The following is a 25,986-nucleotide window of genomic DNA, read 5'->3' on the forward strand; positions in this document are numbered from 1 at the left end:
ACTTTTATAGCACACAGTAGTATTGCTATCAGTTTTTATATTTATCACAAAATACACCCTATGAATATAAAATAAATCAAGTTACTGTTACATGTATTTTTTTTTATTTATCAGAGCTATAAGTGGGGTTGACGGGATATTACAGCTAGATAGCTGTGCAACATTTCCTTTGGTATTTCTCACTGTAGAATAAAAGAGTAGTCACTTATTCAGATCAAACAAGCTCAAGAATAATGTGCTTCAAAGCAAACGCAGTGATTTTTTTGTTTACACTATGAATCCTGGTTGAGAGGGGAGCTGTCATACGTTGCTAAAAGAGCTGTAGTCTACCACCAGGTACTTGCTTGTTAGCATGATTGGTGGTGTGCGTGTATGTGTTTGTCATGGTGCTGTTTCCTGACAAACTTCCCAGTTCTCTGTACTGTGTAATGTGAATCAGGGATCATCTAGTGTAGTGGTTTCTGGGGAGATTCTGCTTCTGTGCAACTATTGCACATTCATTTTCACGGTGCCACAGCAGCTGGTGCAAGTGACAGGCCGTGATAGTGATCTCCCCACTAAATCTAGAGAGACAATTAGAGGGAGAAACCTGTGTGAAATAGTACAGGGGTAATGTTTTGTAATCCCAGTTCTGTGATCACTGACAGAGCCCTGAAGCCTTGTCCCCTTGCATTCACCATGTGACTGATTTGGTTAGCAGTATGTTGGGTTAGCGCTGTGTGAAAACAATAGGCCTTTCTCATTATCTCCGCAACTTCATGCAAATTTCAGTTCAGCGGAAAGTGATCAAGAGCCCGTTCAAGGACTCTTACTGTTATCATAGAACTACGGTTACAGTTCATAGGCTTTTTTTGTTGTTGTCACCAACTAGCTTCTATCTGGCCAGACTCCTTTAGGGTTTTCATTCAATGGCTGGCAATGCTGGTCTGTCCGTTGGTCCACCACTTTGGTCTACTCTTAGACATCTCAGCAGCTATTAGATGGATCTTGGTTGTGTAAACCTGCTTAACATTAGCATGTTAGCATCATCTTTGTGAGTATGTAAGCATGCAGACATTAGCTGCACCCAAGTGCCTAGCAGAGCTGGCATGGCTGTAGACTCTTTTCTTTTTATATGAAAACATCCAAACATCAATTTTGATACCACCTACAAAGAAGAGTTTTTCTTGATGTATTAAATATCTCACAATTGGAGACATTGGAGGAGATTTTCAAAGTATACATACATGTCCTGTGTTAATGCTTTTGGCTTTGTTTATTGGTTGCTAAACATTATCTTTCCTCTCAAGCAAACTCACTCATGTGTCAAAGCTTGATAAGTGAGTCATGAATAAATAAGTGGTCCAAGTCAACCAAACCTTCAATCTATTAGCTCTCTTCCAATCGTACACTTAGTCAGGCATTTATCAAAGGTTTCATTAGATTGAAGGGTTATTGGAATTCACTTATAGTCTGTATTTTCTTTCTGTAATCAAACCCCCCCAAAAAAACATTTTTAATGTGCATTTATTTTATTTTGTGTAACACATAAGGAATTTCTTCCTAAGGGCATATCAGATAGCTGCTTTTAATTTTTTTGTTACAGTATTCCCTGATCCTGCAATCCTTACTAATATTACTTTTATACATTTGTCTTTCAGATCCTGGCCATCATCTCCATCCTCTTCATTGTGCTATCCACCATTGCCTTGTCTCTGAACACCCTTCCAGAGCTGCAGGACACAGATGAGTTTGGCCAGTCTTCAGACAACCCACAACTGGCCCATGTGGAAGCTGTATGTATTGCCTGGTTTACCATGGAGTACTTGCTTCGCTTCCTCTCCTCCCCCAACAAGTGGAAGTTCTTTAAGGGTCCTCTCAACGTCATTGACCTGTTGGCCATCCTGCCGTACTACGTCACCATCTTCCTGACAGAATCTAACAAAAGCGTGCTGCAATTTCAGAATGTCCGCCGCGTAGTACAGATTTTCCGGATCATGCGTATCCTGCGTATCCTGAAGCTGGCCCGTCACTCCACGGGGCTTCAGTCTCTGGGCTTCACTCTTAGGAGGAGTTACAATGAGCTGGGTCTGCTCATTCTTTTCTTGGCCATGGGCATCATGATCTTCTCCAGTCTGGTTTTCTTTGCTGAGAAAGATGAGGAGGATACAAAGTTTAAAAGCATCCCAGCATCTTTCTGGTGGGCTACTATTACTATGACCACAGTAGGCTACGGAGATATCTACCCAAAAACTCTACTGGGGAAGATAGTGGGGGGTTTATGTTGCATAGCTGGAGTACTGGTGATTGCCCTACCTATTCCCATTATTGTAAATAACTTCTCTGAATTCTACAAGGAGCAGAAGAGGCAGGAAAAAGCACTTAAACGAAGAGAAGCCCTAGAGAGGGCAAAGAGAAATGGTAGCATTGTCTCAATGAACTTGAAAGAGGCATTTGCTCGTAGTGCAGAACTGATGGACGTGGTGGTAGAGAAGAGTGAGAGGCCTCATGACAACCAGCTCTCTCCAAGCCGTTGGAAATGGACTCCCAAGAGAGCCACATCAGAGACAAGCTCAAATCGTTCTTTCAACGCACAGGAATTAGGCTCTCCCAACAAGGGCCAAGACACAAGTCCCCAGAGGTTAAATGTTCAGAAGCTCGAGGAGATGTACAACCAGATGGCCAAGACACAATCCCAGCCAAACCTCAATGCTAAAGACAGGGGCTCCAGAGTTGGCAAACAGAGGGATGAGATAGAGCTGGGGGCCATCCAAGATCACGGGCCACCAGTACTAGGAACCAGAGAAGGAATAGGGGACATGAAAAGCTTGTCTAGCATTGACAGTTACATCAGTTGTGCTACGGACTTCCAGGAGAATCCACGCTTCCCCCATAGTCCAGCAATGGACATTGGTCTCCAGGAAAGCAACCGGTTCTCCCACAGTCCGGCAATTGCTGTGTCCCAGCACGGCAGTTCAAAACCAGGCCAGCAAACCACCACTGGGGAGCGTGAGCGCATGATGACCCCTGTGTCTATCACAAAGCCCTCATGCTCAGACAATGCACGGAGATTCTTCTTTTCTGGCAACTCCTCAAAAATCCTTATCCCCAAAGGAGGCTGTCGCAGCGAGGGGGAGTCAGGCCCATCCCCGCTCTCAGACAGCTCTGTCCTGTCAGACCACTCTCTGCTAAGCCCTGAAGTTTCTATCTACACCACTGCCAGCAGCAGAACCCCACCCAAGTCCCCAGAGAGCTCTACCCTGGCCGCAACTGTCTTTACCTTCCACGACTCCTCCATCAGCAAATACATCGACGCTGATACAGATGATGATGAGCACCTCCGTGACGTCTCCGATGCCAGTCCCTCAGAGCGTCTTTTTGCTGGTTCCAGCCCAAAACGGAGCATTAACATCAATTACCAGAAAGGCGCCAACCATTTAGAAGCTGCCCAAAAAATGCTGGGCCAGAACTGTCTGTTCCCTATCGAAGGGATTCGTGGGATAGCTCACGAGAATCACGTAGGACCTGACATGGCCCGTAGACCAAAAGTTGAAAGGGGGCGTCAAAATACTTTGGATAAAAGCCTCTGAGGTACAAGTGCGGCAGAAATAAACAGGAAACTGGAGCCAGAGTGTTTATGATGAAGACACTGGACGGACTAAAAACACTCTGTAAGCCAGAGACAAAGGAAGAGGTAGAGACAAAGGGTCTCACTGAAACATTTCACAAATATCCTGAGCATGCCATTGGGCACAAAGCTCAGGGTCGACATGTGTGGCGAATACTCTGGGAGAAAGACACTTCTAAATTGGAGAATGTCACTGCCCCTCCTTCAACTCATTCCTATTAGTGGTATTACACAAAACAACAGAGCACTCCCAGGTAGCCAACAGGTCTGTTTACAGATCCCTGTGGAAGCAGACTCATTAGAGAAATTGAGATGTGGCTATAACTGGTGTAACCAAACTGAATTATGGTTTTAGCGGCAGGGGGATATCTCTAACCTCTCCAGGAAAAAAAAAATCCCAGCTACCCACTATCCCATTACTGAGTCCCAGTTCATTTTGTAGTCTTGGAGATACAGGAGAGGACCTAGAAGCCTATAAGCTACTTACTTGTGCCCTCCATTCCCAAAACTGGCCTTAGTCATTTACATTTGTAGGGGTGTGCATGTCTGCATATACTGTAAGCGTGTGTGTGTGCATGTGTGTGAGTGAGTGTGAATGTTGATGGGTGATCTAAAGGTAATTCATGTATACACACTCTTGAGATTGTCTTACCTGATTTATTTTTATATAGATAAGAGAAAGTTCCTTATAGAAATATGTGATTTGCTAGTCTGCTGTGTCAAAATCATATGTGAAGAGTAATCCTGTATAAGGTTCAATGTCTTGGCACAGAGGCTCCAGCCCATCATTCATTATAAAGAGCGCTCTTTCTTGAACAGTATTTTGCTATCCCCTATGTTACCATATCATGGTGAGAATGGATGATACTTTCAAATCTTGACCAGTGAATATCGTTTTAGCACCTCCATAATTTCTAAGGGATGGTAGTTGTAGTGGACCAAGAATTTTTGATATGGGCTAACATTAGAGCCAGAAATAATAAACTTGATTGCTGCATAAAGCGCACATTTATGAAGCACGCATGCACCCACAGGTCAACATACAAGAACATGAAAACATATGAAAATCCTTTAATATTATTGATTTTGGTTTGTTTTTACAGCATATGATTACTGACATAAAGTTAAAATTTCAGTAACAGATGTTCAGCATGCATTGGCCTTCCTTTGACCAACAGGAAAACATCCACAGAGGTCACACTGTCAGAACAAAATATGTGTGTATTTGATACTAAAAGCTTTCCATGCCTACTTTGTTACTTCGTTCCTCAAATGTAGTTTTAATGGCATTAATATACAGCACCTGATTAACTTTACCATGAATCAGTTGTAGATGCTGATGACTGATGAAATCCATGCATGAGCACACACACCCACTAAAGACACATTTAGGTGAAAAAGACCATTTTCACGATACATAGATACATTTAGTTTCCATGGTGACTGCAGCTGTCCTCAAAGGCTGACGGAAGCTTGGCAACGGTTTTGTAATTGGGGCGGAAAGGTCTGATTGCATGTAATGTATGTTCAACACATGTACAAGAACACACACATACAGGTATGTACCCATGAAGTGGCAGGTATGCACAGTAGTCATGTGTTAGCAGAGCCACGCCTCACTGTGCATATTTATGAGTAGGTTGTTAAAGCAGCATTATGATGTAAGGAACTTGTATGTTATGTTAATGTCTAAAATATATGTAGCATTTCATAAATACTACAATTCCCCACAATGCATTCTCTATTATCTGTTTCAACATAGCAGAGACAAACAGACATATTACATGAGTGACCATACACAGAAAATACAGAGACAAAAGTGCTGTATTTTAACCATAATCCCAACCTTAAAAATGCTAATTAAATCAAAAATCAACTTTACTTTATATAGACCATGCAAACACGAACAGAGGAAGTATAAAGAGTTAACAACACATTGTTCTTTCAGCCCCTTTAAATCTAATTTCAATACTTTTTTGTAACACCTTTTAATTTCAATCCTAACTTTCTCTAGTGTTAAAGTCCTCCTCCAGGCAGTTTTTAAAAATACTTGATTAATATTTTCTTTAACATGGTTTCTCATTAAACATAAAAAAGAAGGCTGGATCTGGTTTCGCTCCACCAACCATTGCTGCTTACGCTATGTTAACTGTTGAAATAGCAGTGCAACTAACAGACTGCAGGGATAGTGACCCGTCTTGTCTATATTCTCAGTTCGAGAAAATAAAGGAGAGATTCAGCCATACACGTTTGAGCCTCGAGATTCAGACGAGGAGTCTCTTTTGCACCAAAATTGGTGATTAGCAGAGGTATCAGAATGGTAAATGTAGTGAGTGTCTTTTATGTTGTTAGCTTGTTAACGTCTTATCTGTGCGCAAAATTTCAGCTTTCTTTTATGGCTGTTAATTGGCTTTGTTGTGACATACCTAATCTAGCTTTCTCTGCATATGTTTGAATCTCACACAGTGCACAGACAACTCTGCCTTCTGTAGAGAAATATGAAAACGCCTCTCTAGTCACATACTTTGCACAGACACAGATTAATAATAGTCAATGTCAGCCATTTTAAGGGAGATAACACATTTTTAAGTGGAGGGGAACTTTAACAAAAGCTTCTCAAGTATGTGGATGAAAGGTACAAATAGAAGAGGTCACGGCTCTGTTATAAATGTAGGTGTTGAGTAAAATTTATCCAAAAGTCAACAGAAGGTGATCGACATACATTTTTTAGAGTTTCTTGTTCAGAGTCTAATCAAAAACCCTGATTTCATTTCCTGTTTTAATCACAGAGTTGAACCATTTCATATTGCTCTCCCATAGTGAGAGAAGCTGAGGTGTGAAAGGAATAGCAATGACTGTGAGAGGCAGAGGGAACCGTGTGTGTGTGTGTGTGTATGTGTGTGTGACAGCTGTAAAGCCAGGGCATTAGAGCAGTGTGGCTGCTGCTTAATGGAAAAGAATGAACTGTTTATGAATGTATGCATGTTGGGGAAATCCTGCTTCTGTTTTCTCTATTTTCTATCTGCAGATCTGACTCTAACATGCAGCAGTAACACAGATTGTACTATAATCATAGGGGAAATTAAGATTACTTTAGCACACATTTAATGTTTGAAGTACAGCGTAATTTACGGCTGAGAAGCGAGGGATGGGGGTGCATTTGATGGATCTTAGTTAACACACGTTATATAATTAGACAGGCATGGATAGTTTGAGCTTGCGATTCATTTTAAGCAGCTTTATACACTATGTATCACAACATTAATTTATTTTATTCAGCTGGAATATATCACTTTTGTCTTTTGTTGCATATAAATTAAAGACTGTGCTAATATGGGAAATTAAAAAAACAACCCTCAAATGATTTTAAAAGATAAAATAAGGCATCGTCTGCAAAGAGGTGTTCCAAATTATTACATTTGACTTTTAAAATGACAAAATATCCTATTGAATAACAATTTATTGCAGATATCTTTGAAATTCTCCTGAGACGTGAATGGCTGCTCCATGGGTTATATTCATACATTGGTTAGGGTTAGATTCTTTCCACATTGAACTTCTTCATCACATAACAAGTCGGAAGTGGCATTAACATGACAAACATGCAAACCTAGTCCATTACATTTTATTTTCCTTTGGTTAACTGACACCATTATCAGTGAGACACACATTTGGTTCATAGACCACCAGTTGGTTGTTAGATCCTGAATAATTTTTCATTTCTTAATATTCCAAAAAGTCAAAGCCAATGTATGCTGGCATCTTTTACCCTGTTACACCTTAATGTCTGTTGAGATTTCAACATGTTTTCCTAAGTTGTAGAGAAACAAATTAGTCAGACATGTCCTTCTGAGTTCATTCCATCATTAAAATATGGATAATTAAGTTTAATGCTAAAAAAAAAAAGGGCATTCAGATCACACAGCATCTCATGAAGCACCTTTTCAGCTTTTGTCCCATCATTTAGGTTTTCTATATTACGGTAGTCAGGGACCATGTTTTACTGAAATAACCCTTGTTAATGATGACAATCAATATTCCATGAATAGACAGCAAGCACTATTATAGAGATCTGAGATTTATTATGGGCAAATATTACACAAATGCGCAACCCTTTGCATACAGACACAAGTATTGAAATTATGACACTGGTATTGATACTATTAAGCTTTTAGACAAGTTAGTGCAAAATAAACATCAAGCATGATGTTGTGATTTCATACCTAGACTGTGATACTGTGACATCACCATGACACAAAATAATTTTTTTAAAGTCATCCTTTGTTTTTGTTTTTTTTGTTACCCTCCACTTTCAAGGGAGCCATTCAAATATACAAAACATTAATCTAAAGAGCTTTGATTTCATTGAGATTCCTATAGAGAAATTTAAAAAAAAACTGTCATGCTTCATGAAGAAAAACACAATTAAGTGACTTGTTTTATTTCTCATTTATTGATACAAACTAAGAAGAAGAGCACAGATTCTCAGACTTTTCCATAAAAAAGACTCCCCACTATACTGAACTGAGTTGAAACCGACAATTGAACTTGGTTGTCGCACTTACTACTAAATTTAACTGTAAAGAGGTTTAAATCTTTTTAATTTTTTGTCAAAACCCCATAGGATCTTCTTCAAGGCCATGTGGTAGTTTCTAAAAATCCCAGTTAGAACCACTGCTTTAGCAAGTAGCCCAATCCCACATACTCTGAATCTAACACTGTATTACAGGGTTGGGGTCGATTCAGAATGCCTTGACAGAGTAAAACACACATCACACAACTATAAACCAGTATTAGAGCATGAAATTAAAAACCTAGTTAAAATCAAAAACACAAACTATATTTTTTCTACGTTTTCAGCTCTCAGTGGAATTGACCCCAACCTTGCCTAAGCCATCAGTCTTTGTAAAGTACACTGTTTCCAGGGAATTGAAAAAAGATGTTTGAATGACCTTAGCCAGCTCTTATACAATGTTGTTTGTAGGTCCCGAGGCTGTCTGTTTTGTAAAAAAAAACAAAAACACATTTTTACCTGTTGAATTTCTATGCTGTTGTTTCTGTAGAAATGTTCTATTGTTCAGTGCATGTTGTAACTTTGGCGTTGTGACTGGTTGTGATTCACACAGAGCCAGTACTTGTCATGTAAAAAAAGTGTCTCAATGTCCCAAGATATTTCTATTTCTTAAGAAAAGCAACATTTCCCTTGGATGACTAAAATGAAATAAATCAGATCACTTTACATTTTGATTCGGAATTTCTGACTTTCATTTTACTGTTAATTTGCCCTTTTTGATGGAAACCAATAGGAATGTGTTTTATTACTTTACTTTACTTTTATCATTGTGTTTGTGTTGTGCAGTAAGAACAGTTAAATCATTATATGTTGATTAAGAAATACATTTTTTATTGGTGCCATATACTGTATGTAAAGATGGACAAAGCATCTCCACTTCTTCATACTGCACAAAAGTGAAGCTGAAATAATTCAGACACTGGAGTTGCCATCTTGCCCATTTGGAGCCAGAGTCTAGGCAGTAGTGATTGGCTGCTGGAGCCTCAGTCGTGAGGTCCCGCCCATACAACTGCCCAGCCAATCACGAGTCACTAATGACGTTAGGCTCTCTTTTTACAGCTCAATTAACTAATTGAAATCAAGCACAAAAATGAACACTACATCAGCATGATAATAACTCCCTAAAAAGACAGAAATAATACCATTTTTATTTTTAATTTGATGTGTACTTTGATTTTTTTCATTTGGCTCATGTTCTATTGGCTAACTAGATGACTAGTACTGCAGCCAGCCACTAGGGGGCGATCAATATGTTTTGACTTCACTTTTGGGGAGCCATCATGTTGTTCACATTGTCCATCTTTTTTTGCAGTTTAAGGTTGACAATTATTGAGTTATATTAATAAAATGTTTACATGTCATTGCACTTATTTGGAGAGGATTAAATACGGTGGTTGTAACTTACAAGACACAACTTAGCATTGTCCATACTATGCACTTACTGTTTGTAAAGACAACATTCAAACTTGGCCCCGGCTCAACAAAAGTGAAAATTCACTCTCGTTTTGGATTGAGCTTTGTCCACTTGGGATTTTGCCTCGACATGTTTGTGTTTTTTCTGCACTGTGTTCACTATTATTGTACCGTGATGCCCAAATATGTCGTGAACGCAGCAAAATGAGAGAAAAGAGATAATACAGAAGATAAAGACACCACCACACACTTCTAGTGGGTTATAAGTGATTGAGAGGGATTACTTTTAGATTATTTTAGTAAAAAATCCTGCATATTATATCTTTAATAGAACAGGTTTAGCAAGGAGTGTTTATTATTCTGGCTGGTTTCTAATTTATCCGGCAGATTGTTCTTCATACACAAGTCTGAGTAAATATGTACAGCAGAGAGACTAACAGAAGGAAGGAGGAGGTTAGATGAAGAGAAAGCTGTGGGCTGTTGGGCAGGAGCAGGCCTCCAGCCTCCCCACACGCCTCCACACACCCCTGCATCGAGGGTTTCCCACTGCCTGCCACTGAAGAGACTGTCTTCTGCAGGAAGAATGGAGGGAGGAATGAGATAGTGGTTACAAGATTTCTCTTTAAATCAAAGTGATAAACAATGTTGCCATCTAGTGGTCCTCACTATTACCAATCAGATCTAAGAGATATGATGTAGATCAGTTGCCAGGAATGGTAAACAAAAACAAAATCCAGGTTGTTCCACAACAATTTTCACAACTGATTCACATATCAGCATTTTATCTACCACTGCACCTCTTAATTTAGGCAGAAACAGATAGAACATGCTAGAATATTGTTTCAATGCAGGGGGACAGTGTTTGCACATACATCTGCGGATACATTCGCTTTTCGCGTAAACAAGCCCACTCCCTATGGAGATGGTTAGGGTGGAAGTTAGGATAATGTGTTTGGGATTAAAGATTCCCTGTGGTGTTTTTGATCTCACAAAGTGCTGTGGAGCAGTTTTTCCACGAGTGGGACTGGTTTGTGTGTGCTGATCTACTAGATATGCAGCAGTGCGCCAACAAAGGCAGCAAAGAAGAAGACTTCTTAGTAAACACTGGTGTAAATAATTAAGTTTCAAAACTTTAAGGAAAGATCAGCCGTGCAAGTATTAATGAGGAAGGAAATGCATTCATCACTATTGTCGTACCTGCCAATATCGGTACTGGACCAAAAGAGAAATTTACACAAAAACATGATAATCATGTGACTTCTTGGTTTCTGCCTGAGTCACTTTCTGAACATAAAGATGTAGGATTCTTCATCTGCAAAACACTGAAATATTTGATAATACTGATGTTGAAAACCAATCTGTCAACAATAATTAGCATAGCTGTCTGAAGAAATTAACACTCTAATGAAATAATATGGATAATGAATGATTACAAATTATTTCATAATTGAAATAGAAATATGGAGATGGAGGATGGAGGGAGATAATTATAAGTACAGGAGAAGGAAAATCAGGAGTGCTGACAGGTATGACTTCTGTTAGACCTCAAAAAGAAACACAAAGTGTTTTGGTGCATAGCACTGACTGTAAACATAACTTTGTTTACAAGAAAATTTCACACGGCACCTTTAAGTGAATCCTACAAATGGACTGATAAACTACAGGATCAACTGCATCAAGCCTTCTCTTTTTATTATTATTATTATTTAATATGGTGTCATATTTTTTCTTGACAATGAAATACCAATATTTGTCTTGTGCTTTTTTCAGGTTTGAATTTTATGGTAAGTGAGGTACAATTATCCTACTCTATTTATAATTTAATTTATATTTAAAGGAATAGTTCACCATTTTAGATAGTTTGCTTTCTTGCTGACACTATTGTGTTTAGAGTTAATATAGAGCTTGCAATGGCAACTGGTTGGCTTAGCTCATCAAAAAGACTAGAAACAGGAAACCAGCCTGGCTGCTCCAAAATGAACAAAATAGCCTCATCGGAAATAAAGTAAATCCTTAAAGGCTCCAGCTACATTCTTAGAGTACGTGGTTGTAGATTTGTGTCGTTCTACCCATCTAACTCTTGCCAAGAAGATGACTAAGTGTATTTCTAATGTTTAAGTGCTGCTCTATGAACGAAAAGGGGACATTTCCACTACAAGGGAGCAAGTTAACAACATTTAATATCACATTAAATTATCACATTTCCTGTGCAAGGTGCACCAAACATACAAAATATAAAACACAAACAATATAAACCAACCACAGAGCATTTAACCAATTTATAATGTTTTGTAATGCTTTTCTGTGTAAAAACGATGCCATTTTATAAGTCATTAAGGTCAAGTAGTGTGTGTTTAATATGAGTAAAAACAGCCACAATTACTTTCTAATTTATTCATGTGTTACTTTGCGTATCACCCTATGACTCTGCCATGGGGTGATACGGAAAGGTCAGCTTTATTAGTTAAGTTATGTGCAACACTGAGGTTCTTTACACATGAACAAAATTAACTTCAAGCTAATTTCATGGTTGAATAAACCCTTGGCTGGGCTTTGAAAACAAATACCTTATCTATCTTTTCTGGTCATTAACATTTCCTGAACAACACAAGCTTAAATTTGTGAGGATTTCTAAAGTCAAACAATGTTAGCTGTCAAACATAACTTCTTTTTTTTAATCCTGGTGAAAAACCCCCCAGCTGTGATGTGACAATGTTTTCTTGCAAGAAACATCATAATCTTAAGGCGGATATTCTTCTTTTCATTCCTACCTGAGCTCGTCGTTTTCCTCCCCGTCTCCAGCACAGTGTGTCTGCCCTGAAGCAAGAGCAGGCGGCTGGCACTCGACACACACATGGTGCCCCTCCCTCAGGTGCTGCATCCACTGTGTGTGTGGGCCCGAACTCTGCTGGCACCCTTTTGTAAGAGATGTCAACTGGAACTGGACACAATACCTATTTAACACAAACACACACACAGACACACAGGCTCACACATTCAAACACACAAACAAAACTTGAATAAATACATATTTATAAATGCATGAGGAAATATGAAAGAAAAAAGACCCTCTGAACAGTTTACCCTATAATGTCGTTGCTGTCAGGGATGTCTCTTTTCTTCCTGGCGTTGCCATAGCCACCCGTGATAATGAGTGCTGGGACTGCAGGGGGAGCATCCAAGATAAGAACATTACATGTGACCATATGTTGCAATACCTCATATATTTAAAATAAGCATGTGCTTGGAAAATGCACATTAAAATGAGATTCTGTGGTGTGAAACAGCATGACAAGCTCGAAGAAACAGCTTTGCTCATGTGCTTCATAAATGTCCTGGAGGGGCAGTGGCTATAAATCATACTGCATATAGGATGCCAGTATGACTAAAGACCTGATGCATCAGAATCACACTGAAACATAGAGTCACAACAACATAGCTGCATTCAGTCCAATTGTGCAAATCATTGTCAATAGAATAGATAGTTGTGTGAAAGGGCCTGTGTAGATTTTCTCACCAGGTGGGTTGTGACAGTTCCCTTGTTGAGACCAGTACTCTGCACAGCCAGCATGCTCCTCTAGATGGGGGCATGGTTTTCCTGCATTTAGCGGCTCCTGCAGGATCGTCCTGCTCCGCCTGCGAACCGTGGCCCTGCAGGGCTCGGCACAGCCCGACCACTCCGTCCACTCACTCACCACACAGGACAGTGCTGAGGGGAAAGCAGAATCATAGAAATCCCTCAATACAAAATAAATAATATCTGTCAGTGATTATGGCAATGTGATGTATTCAGTGGCGGTTCTAGACCAGTGTTCCTGTGGGGGCCAAGGAGGGGCCAGAGTTTAATCAGAGGGGCACTTTAGAAAATGGCAAATATGATATTTAAGCATTCAAAACCTTTATTTTAGCTTATTTAAAAATCTCATTTAAATATATTTGGAAGACACAAATACACTGATTGAAACAATGAGACTTACCAACAATAACAAATATTTTCGTAAGACAATGAAATTTGTCATTTTTGTGCAAAATTACTTTTTTTTTTTTTTAAAGTGCAGTACAGTGAGAATGATCTTTTTTTTCTCCTATATACAAAAGCTTTTATTGCACAATTAAACTATTATACAATATACACATTCTGGGTTCCTTTTCTGTATAGTGAGATATTGTTTGAACAAAAAATAGGTGAGAATTGTTCTGTCGTTCATCGTTATAAATTGATCATTTTATTATTAATTTGACACAGGGGCCACAGCAGGGGCCAAGGGCTTCTTCACAGGGGCAGTGGCCCCTGGAGGCCCCTGTGTAGAACCGCCACTGGATGTATTCTTGGCAGATAAAGTGCATATCTTCTCAAAACATTATCAATCAGTCTCTTCCAAAAAAAAGAAGAAGAAAAATAGACTTTTGTAAAAGCAATTGTAGCTAATAGTTATTTTTTTTGTTATTCAGACAATTATTTTGCTTGTGCATGTGATGCATTTTATTGGGAAAAGGAATTCTTAAACAAATCAAGAAACTTTAGATATCATCACACTGTGCTTTGATGTATGTTTTTTTATTTAGGCCTATTTAATATTAAAACAGAAGATTTCTTGCTCGTGGTTCGTACCCACCTGGACAGGCTGTCTCGTAGTCATGGCAGCAGTCCAGGGTGGACACGCAGGCTTGGTCGCAGTAGCAGGTGCCATAGGACCGGTCAGACCTCCACCCTCTGCTGATGCATGACGGGTCCCGGCCGGTGCAACACAGAACTGGGTCCCGACAGCCAGACTGACACGGACCGACCAGGAACAAAGACACCAGGAGGCAAGTCAGAGTGACAGAGCTGCTCCTCCTGACTGGCATCACGACGCACCGCACACTGCAACAGGTTTAAGGAGTTTTTATGCAACAGTTTAAACGAGTTTGCGGCAATCCCTGAAGTTATTTAAAAGTACTGTCCTGTTAAAGTACGTAAAAGTGTCAACATTAACTCCTGTCATCTGTTGCCAGTTAGGTCAGAAATGTGACCAACAGAAGTTGAGGTCGGCGAGTTGGAAGTTATTCATGTGTCAACCAGGCACCTCTTAAAGGAACAGTTCACCACTGGAGGTAAAGTCAAGTTTTGCACTCATGTGACTCAGAAAAATGAATGAAACTTGCTTATAAAGCAAGCTCAATTGGGTAAAAATTACATTTGATCTATTAGTCAAAAATTAATATGCCATATGAATAATAATTAATGTCTATTTAGCAGGATTTGCTACCTCATCAAATACATTGCATAAATGTGTGTTTTAGTTTTTTATATTATAGATTATATTGCATTGCATTATAGCACCTGCAGAGTCTTTAAATACTTTGTGTAGTAATATAGCCACAAAGCTATGAACAGAATAGGTAATACAAAAATAGACAACCACTAGCAGTTACTAGTGTCATAAACAGAACAAAAACAAGATATAGACCCCCGTCACTTGGATGGATTTGCATTGCATTTTATATATTCTGTGGAAGCCATCAGTAAAATAGAAATATCCACCTTCACGTGCAAAACAAAAGTGGAAAAAATGTCTATTTGCTATGTCTCTCTCTCTCTCTCTCTCTCTCTCTCTCTCTCTCTCTCTCTCGATCTGTTGGTGAAGCAGCCAGCCTCCCTGGCCCATGTGTGCCTCAACATGTGAAAAGAGTGGATTAATGAAACTCCTATGGCTGAGGTTATTCATGCAAAAAGAACAACAGTGTGGACAGTGCAGGCCTCCACTCGCACTAAGATTCCCAGTAGCCTGCTACTGTGTGTGTTGAGGGAGAAGACAGGGACAGAAAGAGAAGGCAGAGGAAAGATAATGATGCTCAAAACCACAGCTTAAAAATTCAGAGAAACACATAGACAGGGAAAAGCTGTACCATGACTGTTCTACTCTTTTTCCCCATCGTGTTTCCCCTGCAAAACTGTGTAGCTTGCATCGACGACAACCATTTATTTACTGCTCCAGTAAACAGACAGACAACAGCACTAACTGGATAGAGCCGCTGACACCACTCTCTCTCTCTCTCTCTCTCTCCTGTTCTTATATTTCTCTTGTTACATCATCTTTTTAGCCTTAATATTTTTTAGCTTTTATTTCTAGAGTAGTTCACACAACAAAATGACTTACTGTTGTTTACATTTGGAGCATGGATGGTGTCATGGATTGGTTCAATTCAGTTCTGAAAAGACAGAAACGGCCCATTCTCCTTCCGACAGGAGAAAACACTACAGTCAAAAGTTCATCATTTTTATGGTATCCAACAGGTAAACTTGCTGGCAAACAATCAGCCACAGCTGATCCACTTCACTCAAGCTGCAGGCCAGTATTCAGTATTCAGGTATTAACCAACAGATTTAAGGTGCTGAGTGATGTGGTCTTTGCTGTTGCTCAACAAGTCACAGTGGGGCAAAATTCTTGGCAGTATTGAAACTAACCTTCTTGCAGCTGTGGCCTATTTCTGTACATATATTCATTATTTAAAAAAAATATATACATATAAGTGTGTGTATATATATATATATATATATATATACATATATATACGCATCATCGTCTTGCCGTCCCTTCCCGTTCTGTGATTGGATCCCTAAAACAGGGCTAAGAAATGGCTTTAGATACCAGACTGTCTGCAGTCTGGTATCTATCTATCTATCTATCTATCTATCTATCTATCTATCTATCTATCTATCTATCTATCTATCTATCTATCTATCCATCTATCTATCTATCTATCTATCTATATCAAAAACATCCATATTAATCCTTATTAGTGTAACTCCATAAATATGGCTCACATGCCAACAAAGAAATAAACAAGGCTGGCAGTGTTCACCCAGAAAACAAAAACGTGACATACAACGTAAGTAGCAATGCAGAGATTTATATTTCACATATACATAATCTCCTTATGTTCTTATTTAGTGTGACGGCAGAGGGGGACCAAAGCATGATGTCCTTGAAGGGTGAACCACAAATGTAACCTTTTTCGTTTTCTGTTTTCTTACTTCTGTAGTAATTGAACATATTGAAAATACTCATTAGGCTTGTTACAGCTAAGGCTGGATTCCATTGATGCACAAAATTATTGTTGTAGCTTCACATCAAGCACAAACTGCTCTGAGATCCTTCCACAAGAAGTGGTCATTTTTGGATGCTGTAGTCAGTTATGGTGTCTAAATCTAATAGAAAGAAGTTTTTCATGTGTGTAAGGATTGTTAAGAGGAAGCTTTTGTTGAGTTTCACGTGTACAGTATGTACAAGCTGTGGATTTTGAATAATGTCCTTCAAAGACCCTGAAACTTAAAGAATCTTTAATTCAGTGTAATACCATATGGCACATGTTATTTTCCTGTCATGGTGAAAATGCATACATTCACAGCTTGCAACATAAGTGGTTTTATCAAGAGCTCAAAATATTTCCTCTAATCCGGGAGGAGAGTGTTTAAATAAACCACGGATGGAGACTGAGGGTCACAGAAGGAGGGAAACACCAGCTTGGCTGTCTGCATCTTTTTCACTCACACAATCTAACATTTAGTCAGGGAGTAGGAGACACCTTCACAGATAACAGGTGTGAAATCTAATCCACCACAGGTTTCGATAATCAAGACCATCAGCAGTAAATTAGATCAAAATGATTTTCCTAATGGACCTCCAGATGATGCTGCTGGATGTGATTTACTTCATCCTGCGCAACTCTGTGCGGGTCGTCCTGCGCCCACGCACCAAGCCCATCGATGGCGAGCTGGTGCTGATCACCGGAGCGGGTGGCGGCCTGGGTCGCCTCTTTGCTCAGGAGTTCACCAAGCACGGGGCAGAGGTGGTGCTGTGGGACGTCAACAGCAGTTCAAATGAGCAGACAGCCAAGCTGGTGCGAGAGATGGGGGGTAAGGCGCACACCTACACAGTGGATGTGACCAACAGGGAGGACGTCTATCACAACGCAGAGCTGGTGAGGAAGGACCTGGGCCGGGACGTCACCATGCTGGTGAACAACGCTGGAGTGGTGGCTGGGCAGCGCATGTTAGACTGTCCTGATGAACTGATGGAGAGGACCATGAAAGTCAACTGCCATGCCCTCTTCTGGGTGAGAACTCTAGTTATTATAAAATGTGTTATCTTTGTGTTAAGGTGTTACAGGCATTTCATCAATCACACCTGAAGTGTTGAAGCCCCTCAGAGGAGTGCTGAAACATTCGTCAGCAGGAAGGGAATCTATCTGCCCTTGATTCATGAAAAGTGCTAGATTTCCTTCCTCTTTGACATTTAAAATGTGTTTGACCAGGAAACACTTCATTGAGATGAAAATTAGATTCACCCAGAAATGAGATTAATCTCCTTTTACAAGAGCGTCAGGGCCGAGACAGCAGCAACACATTCAAGAAAGTTTCAGACATACAAAATACAACTATTACAGACGAAAGAGGTAAATCAACAAATATGCCAATATTGATATAATATGCCAATGCCATAGATCACACAGCAGCAAAAAGCCCAGTCAAAACATCCACAACCAGAGGAAAGTGGAGGATCTGTATAATGTTTTAATGTTATGTTAAACCTCTTATTAATCTGCTAATCTAGAACAATAACTTCCTCTTTAATAATGGTAAGGGAGTAAATCATGTTCATATTTCCTAATGTTGTAAAATGACACTTTTTAAGTTGTATGTGAACAGAAATATTTTATCATGTTTTCCAATATTAGTAAAGAAAAATATGTCTACAAAAGACAGAGAGGGAAACGTTTTAATTTAAATCAGTTGCCAAAGTGAAAAAGGTGTCACCCTATCAAAACAGAAAGCTTTATGTTTTATTATGATATAATTCAGAAGACATCCTCAGTGAATGAGTAGTGTTTAGCTGCAACTCACATGCACATTTTAGGTATGAAGACCACATCTATACTGCATTATGGGAATGCTCTTAACTACCTATATCCACCTAAGGACTCATAGTAGGCTATAACAGTCCATGCGGTATTATAACCTGTTGTATATGTTAAGCAAAGTCCACATTGATGCATTTATGATAATGCATGCTTCATGATAACATTTACATGAGCAATTCAGTGCAACATAAAGCATTATGTGTGAGTCAATTGAGTGTAGTCATGAAGCATTATAAATGCACTATAATTCACCATGAATAATGCACTATGGATGTGGTCTCCATTCATGAAATTAAGTCACTGTCTTGTATATAAGTGAATGTAGAACTTGTGCTTCAGCAGAAGCACATCAGCAATGAGAATTAAGTAATTATAAAGCTGCACACAGATAAATTGCTTTTGATAATGTGCCACCTTTTTCCATTCTGTCCCAATGATTTGTAAACAATATTTAATTTCCTAAAATCTAATACACACAGGCAATAATTCATCACGGACTGAAATTTAGAGTGCTGGAAATTAAACTTTTCAATTCACAATGTACAATCTTTTCAGCATCAGCTTCCATACAGAGCAGGATATTGTGCACCGTGTGACACGCAACATGTTAAATGTGTTGTGTTAATAGCTTTATCCCCTTCACGCTATGGAATAAACAGTAGGATTCCCACATAAATCCTCTTAATATCAAGCTGCTCGTGCAGCATAAGCCTCCTTCACATTGAGCAACATTTAAGTCACTACAAGTCATATGAACAGAACATTGCACAGTTTGTTGCCTCAAAATAACACGCTGCAGTTTGTTAATAATTGTGTGTGTGTGTGTGTGTGTGTGTGTGTGTGTGTGCCTCAGACAGTGAAGGCCTTCCTCCCTCAGATGAAGGCTCAGAATCATGGACACATTGTCACCGTCGCCAGCGTCCTTGGCCTCTTCAGCACAGCTTGTGTCGAGGTGAAGCAGGGAGGGAGAAACAGCATTGCAACACTCACAGATATGACAGATTTACTGTTAAAATCTTGCACAAATTAAGTGACACATTCAAATGCATACATCAAAAACAGCAGTATGAGTAGGTGTGGAAAATCACAAATTATTTTTTTGATACAGTACAGGCCAAAAGTTTGGACACACCTTCTCATTCAATGTGTTTCCTCTGTTTTCATGACTATTTACATTGTAGATTCATCAAAACTACTAAAGTAATGATGGCCACTCGTTTCTCTTTACTTAGCTGATTGGTTCTTGCCATAATATGAATTTTAACAGTTGTCCAATCTGACTTCTGCACAACACAACTGATGGTCCCAACCCCATTAATAAGGGGAAAAAAATCCACTAATTAACCCTGACAAGGCACACCTGTGAAGTGAAACCATTTCAGATGACTTTCTCATGAAGCTCATTGAGAGAACACCCAGGGTTTGCAACTCTATCAAAAAAGCAAAGGGTGGTTACTTTGAGGAATCTAAAATACAAGACATGTTTTCAGTTATTTCACACTTTTTTGTTCAGTACATAATTCCATATGTGTTTATTCATAGTTTTGATGCCTTCAGTGAGAATCTACAATGTAAATAGTCATGAAAATAAAGAAAACGCATTGAATGAGAAGGTGTGTCCAAACTTTTGGCCTGTACTGTATTTAATACTGGAATAAAGGTTGTGACTTTTGTTTGAGGCAGGATTACTGTGCCAGTAAGTTTGCTGCAGTTGGCTTCCATGAGTCTCTGGCCCACGAGCTGCTGGCTGAGGAGGTTGACGGAGTGAAGACGACTCTTGTGTGCCCTTATATCGTTGACACTGGCATGTTTGAAGGCTGCAAGATTCGGTATGTCAACAAAGTTATCACATACTGTTCAATTTAACCCTTGTGTGGTGTTCGGGTCTGTGGGACCCGTTTTCATTTTTTATTAAAAGAAAAATGATACAATTAATTAATTTTTCAAACTGAGACTCACTGACTGTGGCTCATTTTCTGTGAAGAACATATATCAGAATACATATTTAATGACCACACACCATACACCCCCCCTACACATTTCTATTACATATAAGATGTCCGGGTCCACTGGACCCGGGGCTAATAGAAGTGTGGAAATTGATGTTCAGTCTGTCTTGACTGACATGTTTACTCTGTGTTCATGTGTTCAGCTTGTGTTGTGCATCATCTGTTCAGTATTTTAACATAAAAGTATTTGATTGTGAGGCATTAAAAGCCACAAAATGCAACGGGTCCATCAGACCCACAAACACTGGCTGAGTAACAACAATATGAACATTACACAAATAATAAGTTATAAATGTGACCTAACAAAGGTAAAGGGCAAATATTAACCATATATATTGTTTATACTGCTTGTAATTGGGATAAGGTAAACATCTGTTCAGTATTTTAACATAAAAGTGTTTGATTGTGAGGCATTAAAAGCCACAAAATGCAACGGGTCCATCAGACCCACAAACACTGGCTGAGTAACAACAATATGAACATCACACAAGGGTTAAACACATCCCATCATTAAACTGTACTGAAAGGATTGATTTAGACCCAACCAACACAAACACACCAAATATCCACAGATATTTTCATTATCCTATTATATATGAGCTGATTTGAACTGTAAACATTGACGAGAGCCAGGTTTTGTTTTGTTTTCTGACATATTAGACTAAAAGGTTTTTACAGAGGGAATTTTAGATATCTCTTTCATCACTCCATACTGTCTACAGCCATAAAAATCCATTTTTTCCCATGTTTTTCTAAATAAACTGTATGAATGATATATGAACCTGAGTAAAATCTTTCAGAATATAGATAGCAATAAAACTAGAAAGTTAGATATATGAAAGTGCTGCTGAAGTGGAGATGTTTGGCTGAGTATAGGGGGAAAAAAATAATTTTGAAGAAGAAGAAAAAAACAGCCTTTAAAGATATTCACTGTAGAATTCCATAAATTTTGCAAGACATTGAAAGTGAAAAGGGTAAAAAATTCAGTTCATAGGAAAAACCATGAAACTTACAGGTTTTCTGAAACATTGTGTTAGATTATGCAAATGAGGCATTAGGTTTTCCTCAATCAACTTGTTTTTGATCATCATACATCCTAATTTTTTGTTTTTCATTTTCTTATTTACTTACTTTTTGAATAAAAAAACATTTTTGTATCACTACGCTTCTAATGCACAACATGGGTAAAATAAGTTCATTATGGGGTATTGTGTGTATAATTTTAAGGAAAAATGAATTTAATCAATTTTGGAATAAGGCTGAAACATAAAAAAATGTGGAAAAAGTGAAGCGCTGTGAAAACCTTCCAGATACACTGTATGTGTGACAAAATTATACATAAACATGTTAAATATATTAAATATGTGAGTGTGGAAAGTAACTTTTTGAAACAAATTACTATTATTATAGTATTAGGTCATTTAATTTTAAATCAAATTTGGATGACTGAGTCATTTCTGACCCATGTTGTGCATTAGAAGTGTTGTCCATATGTTGTGCATCAAAGCGTTAATGGAAATTAGAAGAAGATCTACAGATGCAAAATGCAAATCTACATATGCTGGCTTGGCATTCTGCTACGACTAGATGCTTCTGTTTTGCTGTGAAAACGCTGCATACTTACTCCTCGGTGACAGTCTGTTTGTCCTTTGGTGCCACTGATAGGGAGGAAGTGGAACTGCTCCTTCCCCCTCTGGAGCCCCAGTACTGTGTTGAGCAGGCCATGAACGCCATCCTGATCGACCAGCCGTTAGTGTGCATCCCTCGCCTCACATACCTGCCCGTCATCTCCAGAGCGTGAGTACAAAGCTAAGAGCAAAGAGCTGCAAATTATTTTCTTTCATAAGGTTTTCATGTTTTTTTATAGAAAAAAAAAAATCTTAATTTGTAAAGTTATTAGTAAATAAAGATTTCAGATAACTGTAGTGAAATAAAAGGTGCATTATTTTAACCCATAAGAACCCACAGTGACACCCGTGTATCAAACACTTTAAATCTTCTATAATCTCCCATATTCAGCTTTATGCTTCACCTTAACTCATTAAATCCCTAAGAGACGTATACTGTGTGACTGGAAACAGAAATCTGTAAAAGTAGCTAATTTTAAAAAGCTTATTTTTGGTTACTAGGCAAAGTTTAAACCCATTTAACGATTCTAATCCATTAATAGTTGTGTCCTGTGTTGCATTTAACTTGTTCTGACCATATTTCCTGAACAAATTAAAGTCACAATTTTGATAAAGGTTATGGAGATGCAAAATAAAAAGGCAAATTGGTGTCTCTGTAAGCAGAAAATGTGTCTAGTTTTTTTTCTATTTTAAAATAAGAAATATCATAAACATAAATACCATAAACGTCCATTGTAACGTATATGTCACATCACAGATCTTTGATATTTAGGGGTAGTATTTTTTTTTTTAAACATCAGAAATGTGTTCAATGTGGTCCACTTATAGAACACATCCTTTAAGGATAACTGGCTCTGGGTTCTTATGGGTTAAACTGGCTTAACCCATAAGAACCCAGGCCCATTTATCCTTAAAGGAAAATTATGGGGGATATACCACAAACCACATAGAACACATTTATGATGTTTAAAAAAAAAAAAATATATATATATATATATATACTACCCCTAAATGTGAAATATCTGTGATGTGACATATATGTCACATTGGGCATGTATGGTATTTCTTATTTTTTAAATAAAAAAACATGACGTCACAGTGATATTTTTGTAACTTCTTTCATATTAATTTGTTCAGGAAATATGGTCAGAACAGGCATTAAAAGATTAGAACTGTTAAATGGGTTTAAACTTAGCCTAGTAACAAAAAAAAAGCTTTTTAAAATTAGATACTTTTTTAGATTTTTCTGTTTTCAGTCACACTCGCATTTTGTTTTTCACATTTTGGAGAAGTCACTTCTTGTCACAGTCACATGACCACCACACCAGGCTGTTGAGTATGTGTCTCTTAGGGATTTAATGAGTTAAAGTGAAGCATAAAGCTGAATATGGGAGATTCTAGAAGATTTAAAGTGTTTGTTACACGGGTGTCACCATGGGTTCTTATGGGTTAAAAAGAAAAAAACTCAAAAAACCCTAACCAGAGACCATACTGTACATTACATGTTTCTAGCAGTTAATGTTCAGTATCTCATGCTCCTTTTCAGATTGTTGCCATGGGAATCCAATGTGGTTACGTATCGTTTCATGGGGTCTGACAAGTGCATGTACCCCTTCATCGACAGCAAGAAGAAACAAGTGCATAATGGCTTGATTGAGGTTGCATAATAGTACCTAAGTACAGTTAAGGCAACTTTTGGGAGCAAAAACTTTAAAAAACAAAAACTGCCCAGCTACAACCAGGATTCAGTAACATATGGATGATTAGAAGTAATGCAGAGGGCTTTAGATATTCAGACTGTTCATTCAGAGGTGTGGCCTTGATGACGACTCAGCCAAGCGTTCATCAGCACCCAGAAAACACTCCAGTAATGTTCAGATGAAGTTTAAAGTCTCTTCTAAGTATTTTCACCAAACACCTGTAAAATAACACAATACAAATAGTAACTGAAACCTGCTGCTCAGAAGGGGAATGTCTTTAATATCTGTAATTTAATAATGTACCAGAATATTGTGCTGTATTATGTTTACATAAAATAAAATAATTTAAAAAACACTACGCTAAACACACGGTGTCGTGAGTGCAAGTGATTTGTGCGCTTGTATTCTTGTTAACTTCACAAAACATATCATTTAGTAAAAAAAAGAAGGGGTAAGGATGATGTAAGTGACATTGTAATGAAGCTAGCAGTATGTATCAAGAACCAGTTCTGAATTTAAACAGGATTTAAAGGATTAATTATGACTTTTTTTTCAGTTATACGTTTTTTTATACATTTTATTTCCACTTTTTCCCTGAATCCTAAAAAAGGGACTTTTCACTACTGCACTCCGCTCTACCTTACAGATTATGTACGCGCCAATGCACGTATAAAGCTTATACAAGTGTGGCTAATCTCAGAAGACAGCAGTGATACAGTAAAACTTAATCACAGTGCAAAAATATTTCCATTCAAGGGAGCAAGTATGACTAATGATGAAGCATTTCCTACAGTATGATGCAAGAACGAGCAGTTTAAAATTATTTCAGTCATAATTGATTGAGCTCATGTTTGGAAAACTCAAATAAAAAATGAAAACTTCTGCATAAAAAGATATAATTATGTATTCAGTGATTTGATACAAAGCTAAAAACAAGAATAAATGTAATCTATGATTGAGCAGCTTAATTCTGATTAAAATTAAAGTGCTTTTGCCTTTTTCATGACTCAATCCTTAAAAAGCAAATGTTGGTAGCACGGCACACAGCCTAAATAACATCTAATGTGCTAAAATCATTAATTTGGAAAAAGCTGACACAATCATTAACCCTCTATGGTACGCATTATGATCCCAGTTGGTAAAAAAATGTTTTGGGTGTTTTTTTGTCTTAAAATAGACATAATCAAGAGATATTTTCAAAAAATATTATTTTTTTTAGTAAGTTTTTACATCGTACGATAGTGGAAAGTAATGAAAACAAGAGTTTTGTTTAAAATTGTATTAACATTTATTTAAAAACTCATGTTATAGTCTGAACAATCCCCAGTAGCCTGAATGCATGCATGTGATGCATCTCATTTGAAAGTAAAAACTATTTAAAAAAATACATTTTTCATAATTTAATTCAAATTTTTGTGCCATATCGTGAGTAATTGGTTGGCTATTGATATAATTAGAATCCCGCCTCTCTTTTAATTCATTGCATCATAACTGGGGATGTATTGTCTTTATGTAGAAGGCTTAACCTCCTGAGACCCAAGCTTTTGTTTGGTATGTATTGTTAGTTTCTCCTAGATATTTGATATTTTGGATTTGTAGGACATGATGAGTACAAAAACTAAGCAATGTCTTTGAACAGGAAGTAGTTTTTGAAAAAAAACAAATCGGTTAATTTTTACTGTATAACACAATTAATTCACCAGTGTATAAAACTTTTATTTCCTTACATTTACTCCCTCTCTTTGGAAGAACTATAGTAAAAGTCTATTCGTTCGCAAATGAGTACTTCCTGATTAGCAGAGTCGTAGCTTGTTAATATTGCTAAAAATAGTCAAACTTGCACAGAATATCAAGCTACAAACATTACTAAGCACAAATGAACAAGTTTTAACCATAAAATCTGATCAGATTTTGTACCTGGTCCACTTTTGTCTAGGGATAAGCTGTTGATTGACTTTAGCCAGGTGCTGCCATCTGGTTTTTACACTAATTGATGTATTGTGCTTTTTCTAGAGTGTGTACTACTGAGGACAACATGTTATAGTTAAGCAGAATTAAGTATAAGGTCCATAAAACCTAAAATGAAATGTCCACATATGAGGACGCAGGGTCACAGGAGGTTAAAATGGGTTTGTTGCCATATGGCAACGTC

General features: G+C 38.1%; 3 protein-coding genes across 5 annotated transcripts in view; 2 read left to right on the plus strand and 1 right to left on the minus strand.

The window, feature by feature from the left end:
- kcnb1 (potassium voltage-gated channel, Shab-related subfamily, member 1) overlaps window positions 1-7,454 on the plus strand; it is a 45,073-nt gene extending 37,619 nt beyond the window's left edge. For all 3 annotated transcript variants that reach the window (XM_059329012.1, XM_059329010.1, XM_059329011.1), the window contains exon 3: window positions 1,641-7,454. In XM_059329012.1, the coding sequence (XP_059184995.1) occupies window positions 1,641-3,569 (1,929 nt within the window). In that variant the 3' untranslated portion in view covers window positions 3,570-7,454. The remainder of the gene's footprint in view (window positions 1-1,640) is intronic.
- A 231-nt stretch (window positions 7,455-7,685) lies between these two features.
- On the minus strand, window positions 7,686-14,682 carry si:dkey-7k24.5 (somatomedin-B and thrombospondin type-1 domain-containing protein). The gene is made up of 5 exons (XM_059329014.1): window positions 14,210-14,682; window positions 13,111-13,302; window positions 12,678-12,756; window positions 12,365-12,547; window positions 7,686-10,165 (listed from the first exon to the last, which is right to left on the minus strand). Exons 1-5 carry the CDS (start codon window positions 14,439-14,441, stop codon window positions 10,048-10,050), a joined length of 804 nt encoding a protein of 267 aa, XP_059184997.1. The 5' UTR covers window positions 14,442-14,682; the 3' UTR covers window positions 7,686-10,047.
- Window positions 14,255-24,253, plus strand: rdh20 (retinol dehydrogenase 20). The gene is made up of 7 exons (XM_059329013.1): window positions 14,255-14,466; window positions 14,589-14,687; window positions 17,201-17,693; window positions 19,351-19,449; window positions 20,181-20,326; window positions 22,172-22,303; window positions 23,681-24,253. Exons 3-7 carry the CDS (start codon window positions 17,241-17,243, stop codon window positions 23,799-23,801), a joined length of 951 nt encoding a protein of 316 aa, XP_059184996.1. The 5' UTR covers window positions 14,255-14,466; window positions 14,589-14,687; window positions 17,201-17,240; the 3' UTR covers window positions 23,802-24,253.
- The last annotated feature ends 1,733 nt before the right edge of the window (window positions 24,254-25,986 follow it).

Source organism: Centropristis striata, chromosome 3, assembly GCF_030273125.1.
Source record: "Centropristis striata isolate RG_2023a ecotype Rhode Island chromosome 3, C.striata_1.0, whole genome shotgun sequence".
NCBI lineage: Eukaryota > Metazoa > Chordata > Actinopteri > Perciformes > Serranidae > Centropristis > Centropristis striata.